Raw genomic sequence first — 27463 nt, 5'->3', positions numbered from 1 at the left:
TAATGTCGCCATGGGCATTCACTTAGCCTCACTCAGTGTAGGTCCTTGCATGTGACTGTGCTTTACAGAGTTCACCACAGGGCTAAATAGGCCAGATTGTATTCTCATGCTCAGTATGGAAGCCTCACAGTGAACTACAGGTACCAGAATGCACTATACTGTAGCACAGCTGTCCCAACAGAGCTACCATTCACTAAATGCACTTTACTTCTCAAAGTGCAGACAACCGCATTGGACTACTTATCCCGAATACACTGCTGCTCGCTTGACAGGATTTGATAAAAAATGAAGTGTCCCATATAGCAGTCACCACTCTCAATACAGATGCCTCCACAACAGGACTACATGTCGCGAGAGGCACTCTGCCTTACACAGTTCAGACACGTTTCCCCCACACCACACACAAGACACATGTCTAGGAATGTACATTAGTCTATTCAGTATACAATATCTCTCACTATACATATATGTATATCTCTCTCTATTTCTGTCTTTCCTCCTCGCTCTCGCTCCCTTTGTCTGTGCCTTTCTATTTCTCTCGCTCTCTCTCCATCTCTTTCTCTCAATCACTCTCACGCTCTCTCTCTCTCTCTGTCTTTCTCTTATCCGGACCTGAAGATAAGTGGGAGCATCTATGACAAGGCTGAAAGGAGTGACATGTAAAATATTGCAAGTCGAAGAAATACAAATAGATGGAAGTGAAGGATAAGGGTAGCGGATCCCACCAGAAAGCGATACAGGTGAAAGAAGGAGCTCAGCCTAACTCCGTACAGTGGACACCCCCACCGCATTGCATGGTCCAAATCTCTTTAGAAGAAGCAGTCTGAAAAGTTCAGCTTCAGGTGCCAGGCCTTCCAGAGGACTAATGCAGTGTATTGAGGGGGGTGTGGAAGTTTGAGGTCAGGCATGGAGGGCCACTGCCTCAATAAAGTTCAAACGTGCATAGCCTCATCCCAAGGGTTGCAGGACTGAACACTAAGGCAAATGCTTGCGGAAAAGTGCATATTGCCTTTTCAGGTCTTCCACTAGACTAGCACAGTGGGGTTGTAGTGGGGGGGGAATTGTAGTGATGAAAAGTGTACAGTATGGTTCCAGGCGTTGCAGAACACCAGTGCAATGTATTGTGGGAGACAAAGTGTTTTTATCTTGAATATACCAAATAACATAGATTATTAGTAAAGGTTTCTTGGGATAAATTATCTTGACTTTCTGTTCTGGTTATTCCACAATTGTGTATTTTCCCTGATTTTTTGTTTTAGGGGAATCAATTCTGAAACGGGAAAAAATTCAGAATGCACATAGAGAAATTAGAGAATTGATTAACCCTCTCTCCTCTAATACCACATAGATTGGTGAAGATTTTAGAAGAACATTTGAATTGTAAAAATCAACACAAGATTACTTCAATTAGATCAACATATATGAAAAACCCTGCCACGAGGACACCCACATTTGTTTAGAAAAAGAGCATTTTATTAATTGTCCATGACACCTAAAAAATGGTGTCCTATACAGCACAATATCTGCGCAGATATTGTGCTGTATAGGAATTTTTATTTTTAGGTATCATGGACAATTAATAAAATGCTCTTTTTTCATACGTGTTGATCTAAATGAAGTCATCTTGTGTTGATTTTTACAATACAAATGTTCTTCTAAAAGCTTCACCAATCTATGTGGTATTAGCGGAGAGCGGGGTAATCAATTCTCTGATTTTTCTATGTGCTTTCCGTTCTGGGCCGCAAAACTATTTCCCGCTCTGCCGGCCAGAGACAGAGAGCTGTATATGCATGCCTAGTTATACCAGAATTACTGCAGCCTCACTCAGTACACCTATTCCACATGATATGGAAACTTTTATTGATTGAGGAGTATATGGTGTGATGGATGGGGTGGCTGTCAAATAGCTGGCTCGTTCAGAAATGCCGAAGGAAGTGTCATTCCCAACAGAGAGGGGAGTGATTGGCCTCCTCCTTCTGGCTTCCCACCTTGGCACAGGGACTCCTGTAGAAGGAAACATGTTGAACAACCACTGAACATGGCTTCACATTCTGCTGGTGTCATGTGGCAAATTTTTGGCATGCCATAGGCCTTTCTTCACAGTTTATTCTTCTAAGACAATAGCCCAGGCTGACGTCACACAGACCCAAAAATGTTGGTTCATCACAAACAGGGAGATAAAACCAGTCAACATCAAGACCAAATCCCAATTCGACTCCGCACATATCCAGGGCTCGGGATTTATTTAGTTGTGATACTGTCTATGGCAAGTTAACTGAGAGAGGCATGGCCAATGATCTCGGGGCACCTGGGAAGCATTGAACACAAAAGCAAAACACGCTCACTCCCAAGACAGTACACTCCCTTTTAGGTCACCTCATAGGATCAATGAAGGTCAAGGATTCTTCTAGCATGAGATTGAATAGGATTTTTTTGAGAATGTGCAGGTCCATGACTATTAGTAAGCACACATGTTCAAAGTGGAAAACCTGCAGATTAGTAAGAGCACATGTTGAAACAATGATCTATGCTTAAAAAGTAAGCACACTTTGGTGGAAACATATATGTTGTCTATAGACATATATAATTAATGGTGAAACTTTTGTACACAGGAGTAAACTAATTTAAGAGACATGGGTACCCTCGTAACCTGAATAAGATAATGGGACATGGCAGGTGAAAAACTTTAGGACACAGTGGTTTGAGAAAAAATCAGCGGGCATAGTGTCAGAAGAAGCCAATTAACCAAATCAGGTAACACTCTATATAATGCATATGGGTTGCCTTCTCTTTGTTTGGGTTACTGTTTCAGTTACATGCAAGTATAACTTGTATACTCCAAGTCAGGTAACACTGTTTATGGATTTCCTTCTCTTGTATTGGGTTACTTATTCAGTTACTTGCAAGAATACCTTGAATACCACAAGGCAGGTAACAATGCATATGGATGTCCTCCTCTTTTATCTGGTTACTTATTCAGTTACTTGCAAGTATACACCTTGTATACCCCAAATCAAGTAAGACTGCATATGGATGTCCTTCTCTTTAAGTGGGTTACTTTTTCAGTTACATGCAAGCATCCCTTGTATACCCCAAGTCAGGTAACAATGCATATGGATGTTCTTCTCTTTTATTTGGTTACTTATTCATTTACTTGCAAGTATATACCTTGTATACCCCAAATCAAGTAAGACTGCATATGGATTTCTTTGTCTTTTATTAGGTTACTTTTTCAGTTACATACTAGCATACAACTTTTATACCCCAAGTCGTCAGGTAAGACTGCATATGTATTTCCTTCTCTTTTATTGGGTTACTTTTTCAGTTACATGCAAGTATACACCTTGTATACCCCAAGTCAGGTAAGCCTGCATATGGATTTCTTTGTCTTTCATTGGGTTACTTTTTCAGTTACATGCAAGTATACACCTTGTATACCCCAAGTCAGGTAAGCCTGCATATGGATTTCTTTGTCTTTCATTGGGTTACTTTTTCAGTTACATGCTAGTATACAACTTGTATGCCCCAAGTCAGGTAAGACTGCATATGGATTTCTTTGTCTTTCAATGGGTTACTTTTTCAGTTATATGCTAGTATACAACTTGTATACCCCAAGTCAGGTAACACTGCATTTGAATTTCCTTCTCTTTAAGTGGGTTACTTTTTCAGTTACATGCAGGTATACACCTTGTATACCCCGTCAGGTAAAACTGCATATGAAAGTCAGGTAACACTGCATTTGAATTTCCTTCTCTTTAAGTGGGTTACTTTTTCAGTTACATGCAGGTATACACCTTGTATACCCCATCAGGTAAAACTGCATATGAAAGTCAGGTAACACTGCATATGGATTTTCTTCTCTTTAAGTGGGTTGCTTTTTCAGTTACATGCAGGTATATCCCTTGTTCTCCTTCAACAGTTCACTATTGTGTACAATGTTGCACCGTTTGAAGCAGAGACTTTTTAGTAAAAGTACACACTTACTACTAAGCATAAAAGTGACACAAAATATATAAAAAGTTGTATATGCTTTTAAAATATGAGCAGGGGGACAAGGAAAAATAGGGTCCGGCAATATTCTGAAGCGAGGCATGCATGGTCATGTCAGCAAGACGTTACATGAAAACCAAGAAGCCGGCTTGAAGTGGAGACATGTTCAGCCAATGAATGCAGCCAGAGTTTGGTAAAAGGGTGGGCACGGCACAGACTACCAAAAAGGTGAATGAAGTAGAAAATAAAATAGGCACCGGCGCATGCGAAGCGGACATTCCAATAAAACAAGCGAGAATGAAAAAATGCTCTTCACCTTAATTCTTCAGGGAGGGAGCTGAAAGAGCGAGGGCTTATTGCAACTTGTCATTTGACCAAACTGAAAGGAAATGAGGACCCAGCAAGCAGCAATTTTGTGTTTGTTTACCGGTTTGGTTTGTGTTTTTTTTCAGAGACCAAAAACATTTAAAAAATATTAAAAAATTAAGAGAAAAAAATGAATGCAGCTAGCGGAACCCCACAGGACCCAGGCACCGAGGTAAAAGGTACAGAATTATTGAAGAATTATAAGTGAATAGCATCTTCATTTTTTAATCAATTTATTTGATGTGTCGGCCATTACACATCTGCACCGGTGGCCACATGCACAAGTCAAGCATGTTGCATAAAAGGAAAAAAGCAATGGCAAGCAAACCAGAAACAACAGTGCTGTCATTAGGTGGGGGGAGTCTTCTTTTCTCTTCTTCTGATTTAAAGTCCTCCGCTCTGACCTGAGTGGAACTACCACATAGCCCTCTGTTTAGCCCACAATGTACCTTCTGAAAAGGATGCTGCGTGGATAACTAACACTGGAAAGTAGAGGGCCTTTGCCTTTTCTGTGTATTGAGTAGGATGCGTGGGTTTAAATAACAAGGATTGTGCACCCCAGAGCACTTCTGTTCAATACACAAATTATCATTCCACCATTGCTGCCAAAAACGTTATCGAGATGACGCAGAAATGACACGTGAACCATAACATGTGCAAATGCTTTCTTTCTTGTGGGCCCTGTATGTTAACCCACTCTGAGTCAGCAGTCCTGTTGCTGAAGTCGGATTACAGTTACAGGAGGTAGGTCAATACGAAAGCCGGAAGCACGTGAATATGGCAGCTAAAGTGATAGCCCGACAGCTGTTTATTAAAATAAAAATGAGAAACTACTAGGAGGGAGCACGCAGAACAAGCTTTATTGAACTATGCGCACATATAGATATATCTATATATATATATATATACATATATATATATATATATATATATATATATATATATATATATATACATATATATGTGCTTAGTCCACAAAGACACAAACGGTCAACACTGCACTGCTTCAACTCCATGCTACCTGTACCAGTTTTAAACACCACACTATTTGGATCATGTACGTAGTGTATGCCGCCACACAGAAAGGTCTCAAATGCTACGCTATGTGCTTAGTGTAGTCGGACAGACTGTAAGCGCTCCAATATTTGTTTCAAGTGTCAGAATGGGCCAACACATGCTTGAAGAAAGTGGCGCTAGATTGCAGAATTTCCTGCTATGTGAAATGTTGCCTTTTACGACTTCCTGTCACGTGCACTCTTCCTGCAGTTCCCTTTTTTCATCTTTCCTTCAAATTGTATGAAGCAGCTGAAGCTTCTTCTAGCCAGACCTAAACTGTAAAAGTATAGGCAATTTGAAAGCTTAGCATGTAACCATGCCTTGACTCGAAGATAAGGCGCTCTCTTGTAAAGTTTGGTAGAAATCCCCGATTTTAAATGGGGTAATTTAGCAACACTAAAAAACACATTACCCATAATCTGTCTTTGCTTCAATGCAAGGAAGACATAGAAGGTCTTCATAATTCGACTCCACTGCAACTTTGTCTAATTTGATAAAGGTGTTGGAAAAGATTGATGTCGTTTTTGATGGAGGCACAAAGTTTATGCAAGCCTAATGGAGGTCCATCCAATGAGTAGGCCAGGAATCCTCATGCTTCTGGGCCTTTGTATTTGCTTTCTGAGGCCTGGAGCACCAAAGCTACATATATGTTCCATAGCATAGGAGAAGCACGAAACCGAAGGCAGCGTACCACATCGTTAAACGAAGAGTGATTTGCGCCTTGAGGAGCCCGGATTTCCCGGGATCACACTGCAGGAAAGATCTGCTTTGCTTTGCCCAGAATCCTCGTGCTCCTCCCACATTGGTTCAAAGTGTTACACCTGGGATGTATAGTCTAATACTGCAGGTCAACATACAACCTTTGGGGCTCAGCCCCCTTAAGGAGCAATTCTTTCCTTAATAAAGTCAGCTTCCCAGAGGCAGTTCCTTTATAAGGTTAAAACGTCTGGCAGCATGTTTTTGTTATTTTTTTTTTTAACACAGTGAGACATATTATTTGAGAGGGGGGGTTCAGGCGTTTCATTTGGTGGAGATTGAACTTGCAATTGGGAATGATAGCCTCCGCAACAAGTAGTCCATTCACTATGTCTTGGTTTCCGCAAATGCCTCAAAAGATCGTTTTCAATGAAGAAGACCCTTGGGGTCGACATGCCCGACGGAGTGTGGATATGCTTTCTTACAAGCGAAAGGGGGAAATGCTCATTGCCTGAATAAGCAAGTCAAATTCATATTTTAATTCAGAATTAGTTTGGAGTTTTTTTATTTAAAGGGTAAGAAACTGAGCAAACAAGGTGGTCTTTACATTGTGCAAGCAGCTCAAGTGCTTGTTTTTTTTTTTACTGTTTTTAAATTTACCAGGATGAAAAATGTAAGTACAAACAGCCACACAAATGTTAACTTGTTACTGAGCCAGGAACTCAACACATGGACATGCAAACTCCTTTGACCGATACACAATTACAGACACATTTCAAAATGTCCGAACCTAAAATTGACTAGGGGTTTTGTGCGTCCACTTCATTGCTCAGTAGTAAGAGGTATTGCGGGATGTAGAAGCTTATGTTGTTGTACACTATTAACGCCTATATGTGAATGGCAAGGTAAACCGAACATGAGCTCCAGCTGCTTGCTCCATACGAAAAAGGCCGTTGGCGTGTGTGAAATTTAGAGATTTGGAGCATGACAATGCAAACTGAATGTAACCTTGACTTGTTTTCTCAATAGAGGCATACACGCATGCGGCCTGATTCTTGAAGGAGAACACTCTAGGAACTTGACATGAGGAGGCACTGTGCACTATTACATACAGGATTTCAAGTTTGGGAACTCACTTGAGTGGACTTGGACAGTGTGATAACACTGTGCTATAGTCTGATCCAACCTAACCCTGAGAATAAGTGGCAGAGAGAGAGCCCAGATCAAACAAGTTTCCTGTATGCAAGCCAAGATGTGCACAATGTATTAGCTAAACAATTCATTTCACATTTCCTATTTCTACATTTGATATGATCCTCGCAAGTCTTCTTAGTGTGATCTGTGTAATTTCTTAGATAGCACACCGATGCAAAAATCACCTTTTTGTGGTTGTCTTAATGCTCAGGTGTCCAGCCTGCGTCACTTTTATTCTTGATTTCAGAAATGTGAGGATGAGGTATTTTATGTGTTAATAGGGTAAAAGGTCCCAGTCTAAGTTGGTTGTTGCTGCAGTCTGCAGTCCACCCGTGCAATCAGGAGTGGATGCCGATTGCATCTAGAAAAACATTTCACAGGTTTACTGCCGTGAGATCCATTGGTGGCAAGAGGAAAAAGTGAGGATTAGTCCATGTTTTGGCTGCTTCCACTGTTAACGAATGGGAAAACTGACGCACAAAGACATGAACCGAAGTCGACAATTCTGGACCACAATCGACAATTTTTCATGTTGAAACAGATTTTATAACTGGCGTCTCCAAGGTCTACATCAACAATGTAGCTATGTATCTGCGTTTCTGCCATTTGGAGCTTAGTGGCACGGAAACTGCACAGGAAGCAAATACTGCAATAGTCGATTGAACACATTTTTGAAGTTTTTATATGTTAAGTGTATATCCCTATGCGGCAGTAAATGTCTCTTAAATAGCAGTAACTGCTCCAGTTGCACCAAAAATACTCCCTGAATATACTAGTTGTGTACATATGTTCTATGCTCACAGTGGAAATGGAATGTCTGTCTATATCTTGGGAACACAGTCTTAAAGTCATGAGGTTGTTTTCACGACTTGTTAATGTGCTCATCTGTTTCCAATCCAAGATACTAAGAAAAAAACCACTGATTGAGCGCCTGGCTCAGAAGTCAGACATCAAGGGCTGACCTGAAACAGCGAAATCCTAGTGCCCTACACTAGTGCAGTGGCAAGAGGTTCCAGAGCAAAGACTCTGAGGGGAAAAGACACATTATATGGCTTGAAAAAGCACCTGTTGTCACTACTCTACTCAAAAAATGTATTATTCTACGATGGAACAACACATGAAAGGGATACGTATTGGCCTGAGGCAAAAATTGGTAGTCTTTGAATTCTTCCACGAAACCCTACACGAGAGCCTTATTGTCAACTTTCAGGAGATGCATATGCTTAGTCCTACTGTCATGTTTCCTAACAATCATGAAGAAGATGATGCATGTGCTCAGTCCTACTCTCATGTTTCCTAACAACCTTATGTTTCCTAGCAACCATGCAGAAGATGATGCTCGTGCTCAGTCCTAATGTCATGCTTCCTAACAACCTCATATTTCCTAGCAACCATGCAGAAGATGATGCTCGTGCTCAGTACTGATATCATGTTTCCTAACAACCTCATGTTTACTAGCAACCATGCAGAAGATGATGCTCGTGCTCAGTCCTAATATCATGTTTCCTAACAACCTCATGTTTCCTAGCAACCATGCAGAAGATGATGCTCGTGCTCAGTCCTACTGTCATGTTTCCTAACAACCTCATGTTTCCTAGCAACCATGCAGAAGATGATGCTCGTGCTCAGTCCTACTGTCTTGTTTCCTAACAACCTCATGTTTCCTAGCAACCATGCAGAAGATGATGCTCGTGCTCAGTCCTGCTGTCATGTTTCCTAACAACCTCATGTTTCCTAGCAACCATGCAGAAGATGATGCACGTGCTCAGTCCTAATGTCATGTTTCCTAACAACCTCATGTTTCCTAGCAATCCATGCAGAAGATGATGCAAGTGCTCAGTCCGACTGTCATGTTTCTCATTAAACTTCTGACTGAAACACGCTCCTGCATGCACTGCTTGTGCTTTTACTAAGAGACACACGCTACAGAGTGGGTGTTGGCACACAGAGAACCTCTGACCCAACTAACTGTTTCATTGGAGGAAAAGGCAAGGTACACTTATTTATTGTTAAATATTAAATTGCAAAAAGCTCCTTTAAATATCAATAGAGTTCCTTTAAAAATGATTGTGGTTGCATAATGCTTCCTGCAGGTTTAATAGGATGGAACCTTCGTACTGATTGCAACCCTAGGTGACCAACTATGCAAAATAGAGTTTGGACTCTAGGTGGAACACTCACAGTCCTCATCTCATGCAGTGCCCACCCACTGGAGAGAATCTCAACAAGGTCCTTCCGCTCTCCCTAAGCATTTGTTTTACTCTATTCTATTTTTTTACGAACTCTTTGGAAGCTAACTTTTCTCCGCTTGGATTTTTCTTGTTTCGTAATTTATCATAAGCTTATTGGAAGCCGAAGCCAGGACTCTGCATTTTACTGTCTCTCAACTAAGCCAATAATGTCAGCACTGTTGTAATTAGCAATGTGGTGAGCTGCCAGAGCTCTGCAGAATTTGGGGTCAGGGAAGGGGGATGGGTGGTAAGGGGGGGTTAACGACCTTTCATCGGACTAGGAGCTGTGAGGTTCCGCGAGCAGATCATTGACAGCATGGCGTGTAGCCTATCTTCTTCTTCCTCATCATCATCAACTGAGGCGGAGCGACTTGCACTTATGTGGTGGTAGTTAATAGTGACTTCTCGAAGATAATGGATGGGTGAGCAGAAAGCATAAGAAAAATAAAAGATTGGGGGTTGTATAAGTTGTTGCATCAGCACAAGCGAATACAGCACAGAAAAGGTTTACAATTTTAGAACTATTACTTTCCAAAGACCCAGACAGGTGTTTGTTAAGATGCCCGTCCACTTATTGGCAATAACATGAAGACAACGCACAACTTGACCAGCAATGCATTTTGTTTTGTAACTGCAAAATATCAAACCTGGCAGCTTGGGACAAAGAATTCCTTCTGAACACCAGACCAGAAATTCTACAAGCAAAATGTCCGTTCAGGAATGTTTACTAATGCATAGACAGATCTTATACTTTCCAGTAGTGTCAGGGTGCCAACACGAACTACATTTGTTCCTATACAAGAGAATAAACACCTTCCCTCAAGTGCCATTCAATTCATTTCACAACTTGTTAGAAACCTCAACAGCTTGAAGCCAGGGGTGGAAGACTCAAAATGTGAGACCATTTACTGGATGGGGTACATGCAGCTCTTCTGGGGTCCTGCGTCATAACATTCCAGGAAAAATAAACAGGACTGAAAGTGAGGCGGCAGACACAAATCATCATCATACATTAAAAGTAATCTCAACACTTACAACAACAAGAATCTAAATGAAGAACACAAACATAATGACATATATTATTTGAGATTATTTTGACATATATGTATAATCGTTTGAAAGATGTGCCTTTATTTTCACACAAATGTAGTAGTGCCTTCCCTCTGTAACACCTGGCAGCTCAACCTAGCCCCTCGTCTTTTGCACCCAGTGGTAGCTGGTGTTTTTTTCCACTAGAGGGAGAATATTTTCCATTAGCACCCAGGGTGGGCGGCATAGCCAATCAGGTTCCTTAGTTCGTGGGCTGATGCTCCGGAGCGCAGCCTGCGTTCCATGGAACCAGTTGGCTGCCTCTCACCCATCTCAACCATCTTCTAGACACCCACCCTTTCCCTTTTTTAACTTATTTTTTACTAATCCCAACCCCTCTTATCTGATTGTGGCGGTGGTGCCACCAGCTGCCGCCACAGCACCTTCCCTGATTTCTGGACAAAATGGTAATGGATGAGGGGCTCCATACGGAGACCCGCCTTCTACAACCATGGTGGCCATCCTGACAAAGTATTTTCATTCATTGAACGGGACACGCACAGTGTCCCGTTCAATCAATGAAAATACTTTTTTTAGCACCCCAGTTTTCCACTTTGGTAACCCGGGGTGCTAATGGCATTAGTAACCCGTTCCATGGGCTACACCGGGGGATAATGTCCCAGAGCGCTCAGTAACCGCCCTTGCTCAGGCCATTCACTTGAGCTGTTGGGCCGTTACCCCTGGTGTAGACCCCCGTGGAATGGGTTACCAATGCTACAGTAATGAGCACAAGTGAACCAGTGCAGTGAGAAAGTCCGAATAAAGCATGTGGGATTGTGAAGATTTCTTCCCCATACATAATAATTGTTTAAAATGGTGCATTGCACAACACACTATTTGTAAATAATTAGATTCAAAGTAATGCAATTTACAGTTCGAATCCCGGCGGGGCCAAACTCAGCCTTTCATCCTTCCGAGGTCGATAAATGAGCACCACACACCGTGGGTAATAATAAGCAGCGCTCAGATACCTGAGGGTTCGTAGCGCTATATAAATGCCAAAATAATAATAAATAATAATAATAATAATAATAATAACAGTGAATTCAGTAGGGTAACATTTGAACATCCAATAAATGTCAGGTTACCTGCATATAGTACACAGGGGCCTTTTCAAAGGTGTTTTCCTGAATGTGGCTGCCTACAATACATTTCAGGACTGCCATTGCAAAGCACATGCTCATGATGATGGTATTCACAATATATATACTTTTTGACTTGCTTACTATATATAAGGACAAAGGGTTACTCGAAGATGGCATGGGCAAGTATTTACATCCAAAGTTCCCTGTGATGCCTACCATTTATTTTTTTCCCAAAGTGCACAAAAGTATGAGGAAGCCTCCGGGACAACCTATTGTGACACTTTGTGGAGCTTTGTATGAGAACACCTCCAAATTTGTGGATGAGACTCTGGTGTCCTTTGTGACCACACTTCCATTTTATCTAAGAGACACCAAAGACTTTTTGAATAAAATTGATGGCATTACTTGGGAATCCACCTACTTGCTCAAATGTTACGCTCACCTGGTATCCACGGGGACGCCTGTATGCCCTGGTTGCCGGATTCCCCCCAGATGTACTCAATTCGGGATGATGTCTTCTATGGCAGGTGGGACTGAAAACACAGGAGGACTGGACTTAGACACAGATTTCGTTTGCTCCAACCAGCCCCTTGGACTCGACCTGATGGCCCCCTCCTCACCTTGTTGTGATGTCTGGTGTGCTCTCCGTCCTGCTTTCTGCGCAGGGGCGCGGGGACGCCTGTATGCCCTGGTTTCCGGATTCCCCCCAGATGTACTCAATTCGGGATGATGTCTTCTATGGCAGGTGGGAATGAAAACGCAGGAGGCCTGAACTTAGGCACAGATTTCGTTTCCTCCCACCAGCCCCTTGGACTCGACCTGATGGCCCCCTCCTCATCCTTGTTATGATGTCTGGCGTGCTCTCTGTCCTGCTTTCTGCGCAGGGGCACGTAGTTCCTGCGGGTTGTAGCGATCGAGTTAACTTCACTGGTGCCAACCCATTCAAGTGTCTTTAAAGAGGTAAGTTCGATTATTGCAGTCTCTGAGGGCCTTTCCTTTTCTTTCGGGCTATTAATGTCTTTCCCTGATTGTTTCCCCCTTAGGTATACAGAGGTTCGCTGGGTGCACTGCTTGGGTTCGGCTCCTGCTGGGATTTATGGACATGGAGCGTATGAAGAAAGGTAGGTTCAGCGCAGAGCGCTAATGTCTTTTTGGGCTGACCTGTATTCTTTATTCCTTTTCAGGTTACGATGGTCTTTCTGGGCGTGCAGTGATTTCCGGAGCGGAACCGGCCAAGATATGCCCAGCCAGGTGAGGAGATTTCGGTTGCTGCTGTGATTGGCGTGAGTAACCTGTTTAACGTTGTCCCTTTTTCGCTCCTCTCCAGTTGCTTCCTTCCGGTGCGAGTGCGATGTCCTGAAGATGCTGCCAACGGAATGGAAGACCGCAAGCAGCTGGGAGTGAAGGATGGAAGACTGCAGGTAAGCTGGAACTGCTAATGATGTTCTTTTGTCTCCTCTGCAGGTCCGCGATTCCAGGAACGCCGGGTGCTGGTCTCTGAACATGGTGAGCGTTACGCTGCTGGCTGCAGAATAACGGGAAGCACGTTCTTTAGCTTGGGTGTGGTTTATATAGCCTATCCTGTAAATAAGTCCAGGTAAAGTAGTCCGGGCTACCACTCCCCAAAACACTGCACCGCACAGTCTGGTTCTTAGGGACTAGACTGTGTGGGTGTCTCCATGTTGGCTGCAGGCCTCCACATAAAAAGTAGTCCCTTCAAGTCCCATTCCAAATATGAGCCTGGCGCCAAAGGTGCCAGGACTGACTCCAGGAGAGTCCCCGGTGAAAATGCAATGCCCTTGGGGCCCTAAATGAACCCCGAGCCCTAACCCTACCTGGCATGTGACCATGCCAGTGGGGTTCTGGGTCACGGGTCATGACATCACAACCCTAGATGTAGTATCTCTCTATACTTCCATCAAACATTCTGATGGATTGCGAGCATGTGAATACTTTCTCCACACTCGGTCCATGAATTTATCACACAGCAAAATGATATTGTATATGATCCATCTTTGTCTAACAAATAATTTCTTCTTGTTCAATAGAGAATGTGCAGCCATGGACACTACATTTTCCCCTGCCTACGCCAATTTGTTTATGGGCTGGTGGGAAAAATGTGTAGTTTGGCAACCAGAGAACAATTGCTATACAGCCAAAATAATACTTTGGCTGCGGTACATAGATGATCTATTCATCATTTGGGATGGAACAAGTTCTGAATGGCTGGACTTTGTCCAGAAATTAAACAATAACGAGTTAAATCTTCATTTCACCGAGAGCCACAACAAGACTGCTATTGTCTATTTGGATATTCTTGTTAAAGTGGCTCAGGATGAACTTGTTACAGAACTATACAGGAAACCCACAAGTTACAATATACCGCTACACGCCAAGAGCAATCATCCAACCACCTTGAAATGGAGCATACCATATGGGGAATTTATCCGCATAAGGAGGAACTGTTCCAAGCTGGAGACATTTGATGTAGAATGCGCACGAATCGCCTTGAAGTTCACACAACGTGGATATTCTAAAAAGATGCTCGAAAGAGCATATCATAAGGCCAGGGACCAAGATCGCTCCTCACTATTAATATCTAAAGTTATGCCATCCACAGATACATGCAGTAGTGAGACATGTCTTATTCTCACTTATGGTAAGGCTTCACAGCATATACAGCAGATCATGCTTAAGCAGTGGCATGTTCTACAGCAGGATGAACATATGGGAGGAGCTTTGGGTGACAGAATGAATGTAACATTTCGAGTCGACGTTCGATTTCCCTCAAAGACAATCTGGTCTCGAGATTTATAAATCCATTGACAATATCCACAGGCCAAACCTGGCTCAAAACATCAATTGCAGGCTTTCACAAGTGCAGGAAATGCAAAGCCTGTCAATATGCCAGAGGCACTTTGAATTATGTACATCCCATCTTGGCAAGAAACATTTCGATAGGATCATGCATTACTTGTGACACTGAGTATGTGGTGTATGTGCTTGTCTGTCCCTGTGACAAGTGGTATGTTGGGAGCACAATAGGCAAATTGAAGCTGCACATCCTCCAGCATACATGTACCATCAAACATGTAGATTCTACGTCCCCTATGGCCCTACATTTCAAACAAGTTCACAATGGGAAGCTAGATGGCTTTGCATTTTTTGGCATACACACAGTACCCAAACACCCTAGGGGTGGCAATAGAGAATTGCTGCTCAGACAATTGGAAACTAAATGCATCTTGGAACTGGAAACTAAAAAACCCAGAGGACGTAATTTAGACAAAGAACTTTATACCTTTTTGGGAACCTAGAATTGGCAGAATGACTATTGTTATTCTATATGTGTTTTTACTTCTAGTGTATTGAACCTGGGTTCCTCATCTCTATTACTGTCATACCATGATAAAACCAGTTTTAGTATTGCTTAGGGTGGCTTTTCACACACACAGTTTCCAGCATGAACTGAAGGAGGTTATTGAATTTAATTTAAGTGTCTGCTTTTCTCTCCTTTACTTCTGTTTTATGACTTTGCCTTCTGTTTGTATTGACATTATTTGTGTCGAGAGAGCCTAGTTTTGCTATGTACATCATGTAGCCCTCACTAATCTTTTGGTCGCACCGGTCACCTATGGTTTGAGGGTTTGTTTGTTCTTGTATCCATTATGTACGGTGGCTCCCTTTGGTCTACACTTCAGGTTGATTTAACTGTTCTAACCACATATCGAAATTCCTGTAGTACCCCTACATTTGTGGAGGAATACTTTTTACAGTTTTTTAGAATTCGAGATTTTTCTCTCTTACATTATTTTTTCTATTATGTTCCATTAGGAGCGCTCGATAAATGAGCGTATTTAGACATTCACAGCAGTCTTTTCTCTTATAATTACTCTTGATGATTTATCAAGACTGGCGGGCTTCTTTCATGTATCACACATAAGCTGTAAATGCCACAGCCCAGTACACTATACTACCCGCACTTTCTTACAGGACCTTGCACATAGCACTTTACATATGGGATTATATATGCATGAGAGTTTTTAGCATATTGGAGGTTTTTAACATAAGACCCCTTTATGTGGTACCTTATCCCTGAGTAATAGTTGCTCATGTTTGCATCTATATACTGTAGCCAATTGCTGTTTTGCTAATTTGCACAAGTCTAAATGTTTACAGTATGGAGGTTTACAGGCACTAAGCACTGTATCTATTTGGAAACATTATGTTGGAAGTAATATATTCCAGCTAACTGCTGCTTTGCTCATTTGCACTAAATTACTTGTTTACAGTGAAGAAATTCGCAAGCACCATGTACTTTATCTACTGATGTAATGTGGGGTCCTTGTACACGTCTGCATATCGTAGCCTTGTAATTTTGCATTTTGCACATTACAATAGGCCATTTAATCTGGAAGCTCGAGTGTCACAATGGGTTAGTGCAGTGACCTGGGCAGCGCCTTACTAGAACACAGGCAGCTATTTAGCCAGAGGCAATCGTTCCCGCATTTTTTGGGTAAGCATTACTGAGAGTTTTCTCTCATCAAAAATTAGCCCAACTTTAAAATGCATTGCGATATGCCACCACGTCTGTGTTTATATACACTCATAATTGTGCTATATATGGCTTGTTAGGGGACGCTGCCAATACACAGGCTATTTATTGTGGCCTATTTTGTACTAAATGCACTTTTCTATGTGAAGAAATAATTATATCTTATCGTGTATGAGAAAATTACTTTAAATGCTATGTGGTGTGATTCTCATATTTTAATAGATCATAGCAACTGTGCTTGCCACTGTATATTGAGAGATGTCTGCCTTTCCTCCGAAGAAAAAGTACTTTGTCTCACATTGCGACACTCTATCAGGAGGTGAAACCATAGAGACAGCTGTGCTATTTTGAGTCACCTCTACAATGTCTAAATTCCTAACGTGATCAAGCGGTGAGAGCACCGTGAAACACGTCGTTCTTTTGCTTTTCCTTGTTTTGGTGACAAATTAAAAATAAAGGAATTTGTTTGTCTGGACCATCTTCGGTGTCCCTGCCTCTTTGCAGAAAGCCATTACAGCGTTTTCTGCATTGGAAAAGGATTTTCTCCTTTCAATATATATATATATACATGTATATACACACACACACACACACCAGCATTGCCACTGTAAAATATCCTTCATGATAACTATTCCTAAATTGTACATGCCAACATTGCCATTTTAAAAAACACTTCACAACCCATGTGTTCACACAATATATGCCAGCATTGCCACTGTTAAATACTTGCACGATGCCTGTGACTATAATAAATGGCAGTATTGCATGGCTGGAAGAAGATATTTCATGTGGACCAGTACTGCCACTGTAAGAAAAGACTTGTGTTGGCTGTGCCAGATACTGCCAGTATTACCAGAGTGAGAAGACATGTTCATGCTGGCTATGCCAACATATTATAATATTGCCACTGTACAAACACTAATTGTGGTCTTGCCCTATAATGGGACTTGCCAATCTATGACAGTATTAACAGTGTAGGAATATATTAATGTTGGCTTTGCCCAATAATGGTCATATTGCTACTGTAAGAAGCCATGTCAATTGGCAGTGCCAATATATACCAATATTGCCATTGAATTGAAAGAACACCCACATTTTGGCTATGCCCAATTATCTCACTATTGTTACTGTAAGAATGCATGTTCCTATTGACTGTGCCAATATATGTAATCATTGCCAAGTAAGAACAAATGTATATTGGCTTTGCCCAGCAATGGCATTATTGCCACTGTAAAAAGGCAGTCTATGCTGACAGTGAAGAAATATGCCAATATTGTTAATGTAAGAGGTCAAATAGTAGTTTTGCTCAATGATGCCTCATTTCCCACTCTAAGAGCACATTGCTTTGCATCCCATTCCCTAAATCTGCTCAGCCTGACATTTACAATCACATTACTGGCACCGGCACCCACCCTCCTCTATCCACCCAATCTCCTGGACAAACACAGACTACACCATGCAGCTGCTCTGCCCTGGAACATATACATTCAGAAACTAACCATATCTCGATGAATGGCCCCTGGCCTGGTCCCTTAGATCTACTCTGCTTGACAAACAGTACAACAGCAGGAAGCAGTTAGGCAAGCTAAATGACACTTCCCAGAGTCCCTCTTCCATCATGGCCCATAGAACTATGTGAGTAGCGCATCCATGTAGATGCCCCATGGGTTCCAGTGGGCCATATTCCCTGGGGATATTAGGGAAGGGTGGGCACCAATAATTGTTAGAGAAATTCAAATGTTAAATTCCTGTAGATTAGCCAACAATCCATCTCCTATAATGGAACAACATGGTGAAAAAAGTCCTCAGCACAAGCCTATAAAATGCAAATAAAAGGTTCGGATTTGCCCCTGGACCAGTCATGTGCTCTCACACCTCAATTCAACAAAATGAAATCCAGATTCATATTTGTGTAATATAAATCAATTCAATACATTTAATGCCATTAATAAATTGTGTTTGAACACATATGAGTGCTCACTTCCTATTATGATGGAATAAAAGAACTGAGTTACAAAATTCAGTTTGAAAAACACAAATTGTGAATTACATTAGCTGTGTTGAATTGATTTATATTATACAAATATGAATCTGGATTTTATTTTGTTGAATTGTGGTGTGAGAGCATATGGCCGTTCCAGGGGGGAATCCGGAACCTTTTCTTTCCTTATTCCCTGGGGCCCATAGAGACAAAGGCTCCATCAGACAGTATCCCAAATGAGGGACTGCAGCACCTTTGTACCTGCAGGTAGTAGGTAAATATGCTGTCGTAAACTGCGCTGCGGAAATAGAGCGCTGTGAATGACAGGACAAGTGAAGGCTGGTGCATAATGGGAGGGACTGCACTATTATACACTTACCTATTTACAACACTGAATGAATCTCGTGGAAAGAGAGACAAGAACAGAACACTCCGACAACCATAAGTATAATCTAAACAGCTGCATTGTGGGGTTCAGAAGAAAAGATAATAGAAAGGACCAAGACAAACAGAATGGGCCTGGTTGGCCCTGTCTTCTTTTTACCAAGACCTCCAAAGAGTTGCATCCTCAAGCATCTTTCCAATTTGGGCTAAGAAAGGATATGCCTTGGTTTTAGTGGGATGGTGGGGGGCCCTCCTGCTCTGTTGTCCTCCAATCTCAAGCAACACCCCCCTACGTCTATGGGAATGCAAGGAGGAACTCCCACGGGATAGAGATTTAGCTAAGGAAACAGTGAGACGAAAAAGGATTAAAGACGTTCATTGAAAAATGGTCTTTGCTAAAGGACCTCAGATTCAGATTATTTTCACTAGTCTAGTGTCCAGACACCTGGGCATCCACTCGAGACAGTGTTCTGCAAATCACCCCTAGTCACACTTCATTTATGGTGCATTCACCGTTGTCGAAGTTCTCATTCTTTGACTCGGGCATCGTCTTTGTTTTTGGCGTTTGTCCTGACCTTTGCCTTTGCTTTACTATTGTGCTGGTCGTGATCTCTCTCTGCTCACTGTTACACACAGACTCGCTCTGGAATACCATCCTAACACCGATTTATTGAGAGCTGATCCGGGGATTGAAATGACGAGGGATTGGATGTGTTGGTCAGTTTCCCCATTTGCTTTGTAACGCGCCATTGGCCCTTGCCTAATGGTCCTGGCTTTTCCCCATTAATCTGGCCAGTGTTTTTATTTTCTTGCAGGTGTTGTGCTCTGTTTTCTTTATAGAACGGCGTGTGCCCTGACCTGCACAGAGGCTGAGGTTGCAAGACGCCTGTCCAGCATGTTGTGATCAGGCAGCGCAATCATGGCAACCTGAGCACCCAATGCGCCAACATTTCTTGTGTCCATGTGAGCTTCTCTCCCAACTGTCAATGGCGCTGGGCTGAGCACACCTTTTTGCCTCACATCATTGTGTTGCCTGCGATGCATTTTCTTCTTGTTTACTGGTTACCGACCATGCCAGCGCCTGCACAGCTGGTCATGTTCATATGTCGAGTGAAGTGAAATAAACATTGCATGACTCATTATATTTCAAGCAGGGTATCCAGTGATTCCCTCGAATACAAAACATCGAATGCAAAAGCCTCGAAAAACAATGCATCGAAAAAATGCATTTTTTTAGCTGAAGTTTTTTTTAAATTAAAATGGGTTAAAAAACGGGGTTTGGGGACCCCCCCATAAAAAATGAAAATAAATAAATGTTTTCGATGCATTTTTTTCCAGGCTTTTGCATTTGATGCTTTGGAGGTCGAGGCTATCACTAGGAACCGTCAAGCCGTGATTCTGGGGTTACTTCTTTCAGGGTTTTCTGCTAGAGGCATAGAGCTGGTCTCCAGGTGTAAGTGCGCGGCTTTAATCTCCCCACACATGAAATATATTTCCCCTTGACTGATGCAGGGCCTTCCTACTCAGTGCTTCATTTGTAAGAAAATAAGTGCCAGGGCCTAAATATTTTCTAGCACGCTTGTGACACTGTGGGTGGGCAGTTTCCCACCATTGCTGCCACCACCCAAAACTGCACCCCATACTGTCGACACATTTGGGATTAAACTACAGCTCACAGCTGCTCATTGTGGTTGGTGGATGCTCTGGCTATCATTGCTTTATAATAACTGAGTCTGAGACAATAAGCACCAGGGCTAAGAAATAGCTGACAGGGCTGAGCCCTGGCAAACACCGCCACAAATTAATCACAGTTCCTACTACTCGTGGCAAGTTATGCATCCAAGATCATCCAAAGAAGAGAGTGGAAGCTCTGGGAGATCCTCCTTGCACCGTCACCAGGGGTAACCTCACATAGAGGGTGGCTCCCCTAAGCCCCAGAATTCCCCACCATTACTCTACGGATGGCAAATTGGTGCCCCTTGTACACAGGGCATACTTTTAAATTGGTGTAACTCCCGGACCCCTTGAGCACTGCTCCTAGCCCTCCTCTGCCATTCACTAGTACTCTAAGCCACAATGCCCATTTGCTCAAGCTTTGCCCTTTAGTGTGTTCTTAATTCATCATTATGGAAATGTTTGCAAAAGGAAACATACAACATACATTGTTGCTCTTAAAATAGGTCCAGGCAAACAACATTCAACATCCGCCCCAGTAGTTTATATTCCCCATATCTGTTTGTTGTTTTTTGTTTTGATGTATTTTATGTTTTTCCCTTAAATATAATAGTCTAGTCATTCTTGCTTGCTTTGTTTATCACTTTTTTTCAGTAAAAGTTATGTTGCCTTTTAATCCGCTGAATAGCTTCACAATGGTCCATTTAGCAGTTGAGATTAATCAAGATTGTAACGCTAACAAAAGCCATGCCCGGCAGGTTCCTCTATCAGATGCTGCATTCTGGAGCCTCTGCCATGAGTATGACTTTACCAGCACCACAGGAGGAAAGTGCATGGAGACATGCAGCGTTTAGAAAATGTAAAAATAAAAATGCTTTTCCACCCCACTAATCGGTGTACCCAAATAGGGGATGCACTGACATGAGGCAGATCAATGTCTCGCTGTGTCTAGAGTTGTCAAGAGAGGCACAGAGGTCATGAAGGGATACTTGTGGTGGAAAAGAGAGTGCTGGCATAAGGCTTCCTAGAGAAAGGGGAAGTGAAAGGGGAGAGTACCAGGAGGGAGGTTGGAGGGAACATCCAGAAGGTGAACAGAGGTTGTGAGAAGGAGTTTGGGTAGATGGAGTGAGGAGGAGGTGAGTCAAGGTGGTGAGACAGAGATTGGCAGAAGAAGGAAGCAAAAGTTGGACAGAAGGACTAAGGGGGAAAACATCAGGAGTAAGTTGGACAAGATGCTGAGAAGGAGGTGGGCTAAAGGGAAAAGGAGGTTTGAGGAGGTTGTGAGAAGTAGAAGGGATGAAGCCCTCAGAAAGAGGTTAGCAGGAGTGTTGTGGAAAGAACCTCTTGCTGGCAGAAGCAGTGAGGGGAAAGTTGTAAGGAGCTGTGAGGAGGAAGTTAGACCGAACTGGAAATGTGGACATGGGATTCAGGAGATACAGTAGGAGGGACAGAAGAGCGGGGAAGAGGGAGGGGGATAGACAGTTGCTGTTAGAAAGGAGACTGCTACGATGTTCCAAGAAGGAAGCCAATGTTGAGGATTTGGGGAACCAAGCTAGGGCCTATGCTCCAGAAGGAAGATAACAAAATGTGGAGGATGTAGAGGAGGTTGGAGTTTTGGGGAATCAAGCCAATACCTGGGACGAAGAGGTTCTCAACAAGAAAGAGAAGTCAAGTCTAACTTTGTCAAAAGAGAAATTATATCGTGCCTCCTATTGCAATAAATATATGTATATTGGCCTACGCCAAGCTGCTCGAATGTCGCTTGTGAAAGAATCCGTGTTGCAAGGTCCTGACCTTAAAATCAATGTAAGCCGCCATTTTAGGTTCATCCGCCATTTTAGGATTCGCTTTGTAAAAGTTACCCTGTGAGTTAAAATGGTGGATGATGTCATTTCAAAATACAACATGGCCGTCTTGACCTCTGTACATAGCTAATAAGTAACTTGCCTGCAGGCCACAGGTCGTGAACTGAGACCTTGTCCTTCGTTGACTTGTGTGTAAGGGATTACTCATGTAAAGAAACTAATCCACGAGTATACTATAAAAACAATATATTCAAATACTGAACATGGAACACTTGTTTAACCGAATTGTATTAATGTTTAAGAAGACTAACATGGGAAATCCCAGATCACACAGTTGCTGTATAGGCTTGTTGATACATGTATTAAAGGCAAACCAGTTATATGCGGTTGTTCGAGACTTGGCACGAACCCTAGATCGGTGATGTATTAAGTGGAATATTAACCCGAAGTGGGGCTGGACATCGTGCGCACAAAGTGTATAAAAAGTCAATGCATTCTAATGTAGTGCATCTCTCACTGAACACACTGAACTACGCTGGAGTTCGTTGTGTTGTACTGAGGGCCGATAGCTATCTGATTTTGCTCTGTTTTTGTAACTGGATTCAGTATAAAATAAAGTACTTTGTATGTTCATTTGTAACCCGTGTTCGGTGTATTTCCTTTTGGGGTACTCAGCCTCGATATTTTGATTTTGTTTTCACAACTTAACAGTTACCCAGTGGCACCTCTGAGTGCTCCCCTGCAGATCGGAATATAGTCTCCAGGCCGCGGGAGGCCTAGCAACATGGGCTTGAAGGCACCTGGGAAAGGGTTTTCACAATTACCAGGGCAAGAAGCAGATGCATGTAATTCTCAGTCTCCGGAGTCAGTGGAGAACCCACAAACTGTCAGTGAATGCGAATCTACTGCTCATTCTGGAAAGTGACGCAGATTGAGTTTGTAAAACCGTAGACTATGGATTACAAGAGAATACCTGGTGGGTGTTGGACTTTATTACATTGAGCTCAAAGAGAACATAGTCTGTGGTTATCCTGTGGGTTTTTGAGCAACTGTTTGGGCTTTGGAGACGCCATCATGTTACTGTTGTTGAACAGTCTTGTGTTGTTATCTTTTATCATTCATTTGGCCCAAGTCTATAAATAGCCTAATAAACTCGATTTGAAGAATATTCGTCCAAGCCAGCCTGCGGTTTTACCTGTTAAGTTTCATGACAGCGGATTAGGGGTCCCCAAGGCAAGGCTGAAGGTTTCTAATTTTCTTTTAACAACATTGAAATTCAGTGAAAAAACGTTAGAGTGATGTTATGGTTATGTTTCCTTTTTTTTTAAAAAAAAAACTAATTCAGTGAAAAAAAAGTCATAGAGGGATGTTATGGTTTCAATGCAAAACAAAAATAAAAATCCTGAAATTCAACAATTATGGGTTTAAAAGCTACAATAACTGTCACAGCTATAAAAAAATAATAATAATAAACATAGCCCGGCGTATACCATGCACTGGTCATGTTGCCACAAAATCCAACACAAATGACATGCATGAAACCAAACTTTGAACTGGACTGCAACAAAGAAAAAACACCATTTTAAAACAAAGTTAATGGTTTTGATTTCTATTTCAAGTGAGGGCCAACTCAAAAAAAAAAAGAAAAGCGTATGATTTATTAACATTTGATCTGATGCCCAACACGCACAAAAAAACCTTCTCACAAAGGCCCAATTCCTGAGGAATCACCACACATATGTAGAGGAGGAGTCAAAAAAACCTTCTCACAAAGGCCCAATTTCCTGAGGAATCACCACACATATGTAGAGGAGGAGTCAAATACCTCTACCCCATGTTGCCTATATGTTCGGAACCGGAAACAGCAACATGTGCAGTCCCAGTGAGAATGCCTGTACCGCAACAAATCCTTGAAACAAGGTATCCATTGAGAAAGCCCTATATGCATGCACCAAAAAATAACATTCTTCTGGACGAAGTGGTGGAAGAAGTATAAAAATGAGTGCGAAAGAAGGCTGGTGATGTCACGCGAAGCAGAACTGACGCAACCTGAAACGATATGTAAAACAAATTAACATAAACATTCTATAAAATCTGAAGGGAAGTGTCGAAGATGAGCAATATTTCGGGCTAGAGATGAAGATGCTCATGCAAAGAAACGCTGAAGAATATGCAAAATCAGTTTACACTTGTACAGATGCAGTAATGCAAGTAGACAAAGTGATTTTAAGGCTGGCTACATAGCGAATAGATTGCGGCGATGTACCAATGTATATGCATAGGAATGTATAGAACCTGGATGTTCCACGATGCACTTTAGCAAGGCTTGAGACCCTGTTATTGGAAAGGGTTTTTAGTGTGGCGCAGTTGGAAAACAGCTAATGGCGAAGGAGAAATTCAAGAAAGGCTTGGATGGCCCAGCACCAAGAGTCGAGGCCACCGTGAACCTGGTTGTCCATCGAGTAGTTACATGAACGTGAGAAAGAAACAAACTTCTGTTTGAGGTGGAACGGAAAAACACTGAAGGTGTCAAGAGTTCATAATTTAATTATATTAGAGGCAGCAAAGAGCTCGAAAACGTGGTCTCCAGTCACATGGTGTGATGAAAATTGACATTGGCTCGAGCTACACCGTAACCGAAGATAAGACCACGCCGACCCTCCCTGCACCTGGAGTGGTAGCCGTCATGCTTCTAGCGTATGAAATATTCCAGAAGGGTACAAGCGTGCCAACCAATTGTAGAGGCCCACGTATTAAGAGAGCCCTATAGTTTGTGTAACCAATGACTCGTCATGTATTTTATGATGATGAAGATGACTTGTATTAGAGGAGGTCTTAGTTGTCCACCTGATGTTAGAGACCCAATCACTACCCCCGTTAGCATGGAAGGTATACTTAGATGTTCCCTGAAAGCCTATCACATCCCCAAGTAGGTTTTTGTAGTTAGCAACGTAGTGTGACGTCATTGATGACGAATTATGACTATAAAAGTTATGTTTATTTATGAAATGTATTGAGAGCTCAAGCAAACGTTGGATGATGTCCATTGTAACCTCCCCGTTTTAGACAATTGCAAATAAAACAGAACACAGTTTTGCCAACTTCCTGAGTCGGTTTTGATTATTGATGTATGAGTAAATTCTGCATCTCCATCCATCTCTAACTATTGCTACCTTGTCTTAAAGGTCCCTAGGTCTATGGGTTCACATGGTAGCAGAGATAGAATGGTTCAAGATCCATTGACCCAGTAAGCGTTTAAGGGTCTCGTAAATATCGCATGTCCTCCACCATTTAGATGGAGGACCATGAGGCTTCCTATGGATAGCGGCCAAAACAGGATCTTGCAAGATAACGAGACAGGTGGGACGGGTCCTTCCTTCACGGAATTCACCTCCCGGTTTCTATAGGCATCTGAGCGGAATGAAGTATAAGGTAGCTGTTTGAGGAGGAGACAATCCCGAGGGTCGGGAGCTGAAAAGCGAATGGTGAGCAGATTGAGAAAGGTGGCAAAAATAATCGTGTATTAAAATGGGGAAAGTTATAATTGGAAGAAAGTAAGGGAGAGTTGGTGGGGCATTTGGGTTAATGACGAAGAGCATCAAGTAAAGATATATGGATGAGGAGCGATCCATAAGATAAGCCCGGAATCCTACGTCAAGGACATCTAGAAGGAGTTGTTTCAAAATCCAAGGGCATATACAGGCTACAAACAGATAGATCTGTTAAAGGAAACAATTCACACTCCCTATCAGAGTAATTTTAGGGGTGAGAGTAGCCATGAGGAGCGTTGGCATAGATATATGTGGGGCCAGGCAGTTTGTCTGTTTGTGTATTGTATATGTTATATGTTTTGAGGAAATGATAAAATGTCGAAGAGCGACAAATAATACATTATGGTAAAAGGCTGAGAATAGATTATTTATTTGTTTAGTTACTGGTGGTGATGATTGAATAGGTAGATTGAAGTAAGTGAGACATAGAGGTTTGGAGCAGCCACAATTGGTGCATGCTCATATTGTATTGTTTTTCTGAAAAGTATTTTTTGTGTAAAGTAACGGTAAGTATTGACAGTCAATTGCGACTTGTCAAGATGGAAGATGTTACTCCGCTCATGCACCTGTGCAAACAGCTGCCGAAACCCGCACCCAAGCTTAAGCAATATTGTGCAGAATGGGTTAAGGGTACGGCAGATAAGATGTTCATGCCATGGCCACAAGGGGGATTGCTGTCAAAAGCAGTTTTGCAACACATGACTACGTATTTGCATGCTGCGTACACGGGAAAGAAATTGGAAAAAAGGCTAGCTAGTTTAGAGCTTTGGAAGATGTACCAGGAGGAATGGGAAGACCCACCTCCTGAAGACTGGATGCTTAACCAGTGTAAAGAGGGGGGTGTTGAGCCCTCTGCTCCATGTACCGCACCTGAAGTAAATGGCGATAGTACAAAAGACGAAGGAGTGTATCCATTAAGAGAGCTTAAAACAGAGGCAGGATACAGTAATCCGATGCATGTGCTTCCTGCTTATAGCAGTGATGAGAGTCTGGAAACAACTCCAGAAAGGGATGTGATCTCTAAAGTCTTACGGGACAAAGAGAGAAATGAACGGCCATAGTATGACTCTAGATATAGAACGAGAAATTAAGAGAAGGAAGGGAGAAAACGATAAAGCTGACGAGATAGCGCTCATACAGAACGAATGAATGGGCGGTCAGATATTACTCAAACTTGATGGGAAGAGCATCTAGGAACAACGGCAAGGGGAAGGTCAAGACGAGCAAGAAAAAAAGACAGGGAAAGAGAGAAACAATTGAAAGAAGATGAGTCTAAAAGAAAGAGTAGACAAAGATGGGAACTAATGTATCAGGAGGAGCAGTTAAGAAAGGAAGAAAGAGCGGAAGAGCAAAGAAAATATGACAATAGGCAGAGAGCAATCGAAGAACGAGACAGGCTACGAAAGAAAAGAGAAGAAGAGGAAGAACAGAAATTAAGAGACAAAAGAATGCAAAGGCGCAGAGATGATGAGGTGCACAGGGCAAATGAAAGAAGAGAAGCAAAAACACAGGAAGAGGAAAGGATTAGGGAGGAAGCAAAGAAACGAAGAGAATTTGATGAGATAATGGAACGAAAGAGAAGGCAGAGGGCACGCAACACTGATTGCATCGAGAAAGAGCTAATGGAAGCAAATCCAGTAGTGGCATGGGAGGACATAGAGGAGTTCCTCCTATCACAAGAACCCATGCCAGGATGCTCTCGAGTAAATCTAGAGGAGAATTTTGAGACAGGAAGCATTGGGGACAGAATCGAGAAGGTTTATCAGGAGATGAAAACAAAAAATGAATCGGGAAAGAGGATCGATC

General features: G+C 42.2%; 1 protein-coding gene across 4 annotated transcripts in view; it reads right to left on the bottom strand.

Moving 5' to 3' along the window:
* SGSM2 (small G protein signaling modulator 2) overlaps positions 1-27463 on the bottom strand; it is a 1574436-nt gene that overhangs the window by 508257 nt on the left and 1038716 nt on the right. For 2 of the 4 annotated variants that reach the window (XM_069614582.1, XM_069614583.1), the window contains exon 12: positions 9800-9934. The exons of the other annotated variants lie outside the window; for them this stretch is intronic. In XM_069614582.1, the coding sequence (XP_069470683.1) occupies positions 9800-9934 (135 nt within the window). The remainder of the gene's footprint in view (positions 1-9799; positions 9935-27463) is intronic. 4 annotated transcript variants of the gene reach the window in all.

The sequence above is a fragment of the Ambystoma mexicanum genome, chromosome 9 (assembly GCF_040938575.1).
Source record: "Ambystoma mexicanum isolate Mex_15411 chromosome 9, UKY_AmexF1_1, whole genome shotgun sequence".
NCBI lineage: Eukaryota > Metazoa > Chordata > Amphibia > Caudata > Ambystomatidae > Ambystoma > Ambystoma mexicanum.
This window is presented reverse-complemented; position numbering and strand designations above follow the sequence as displayed.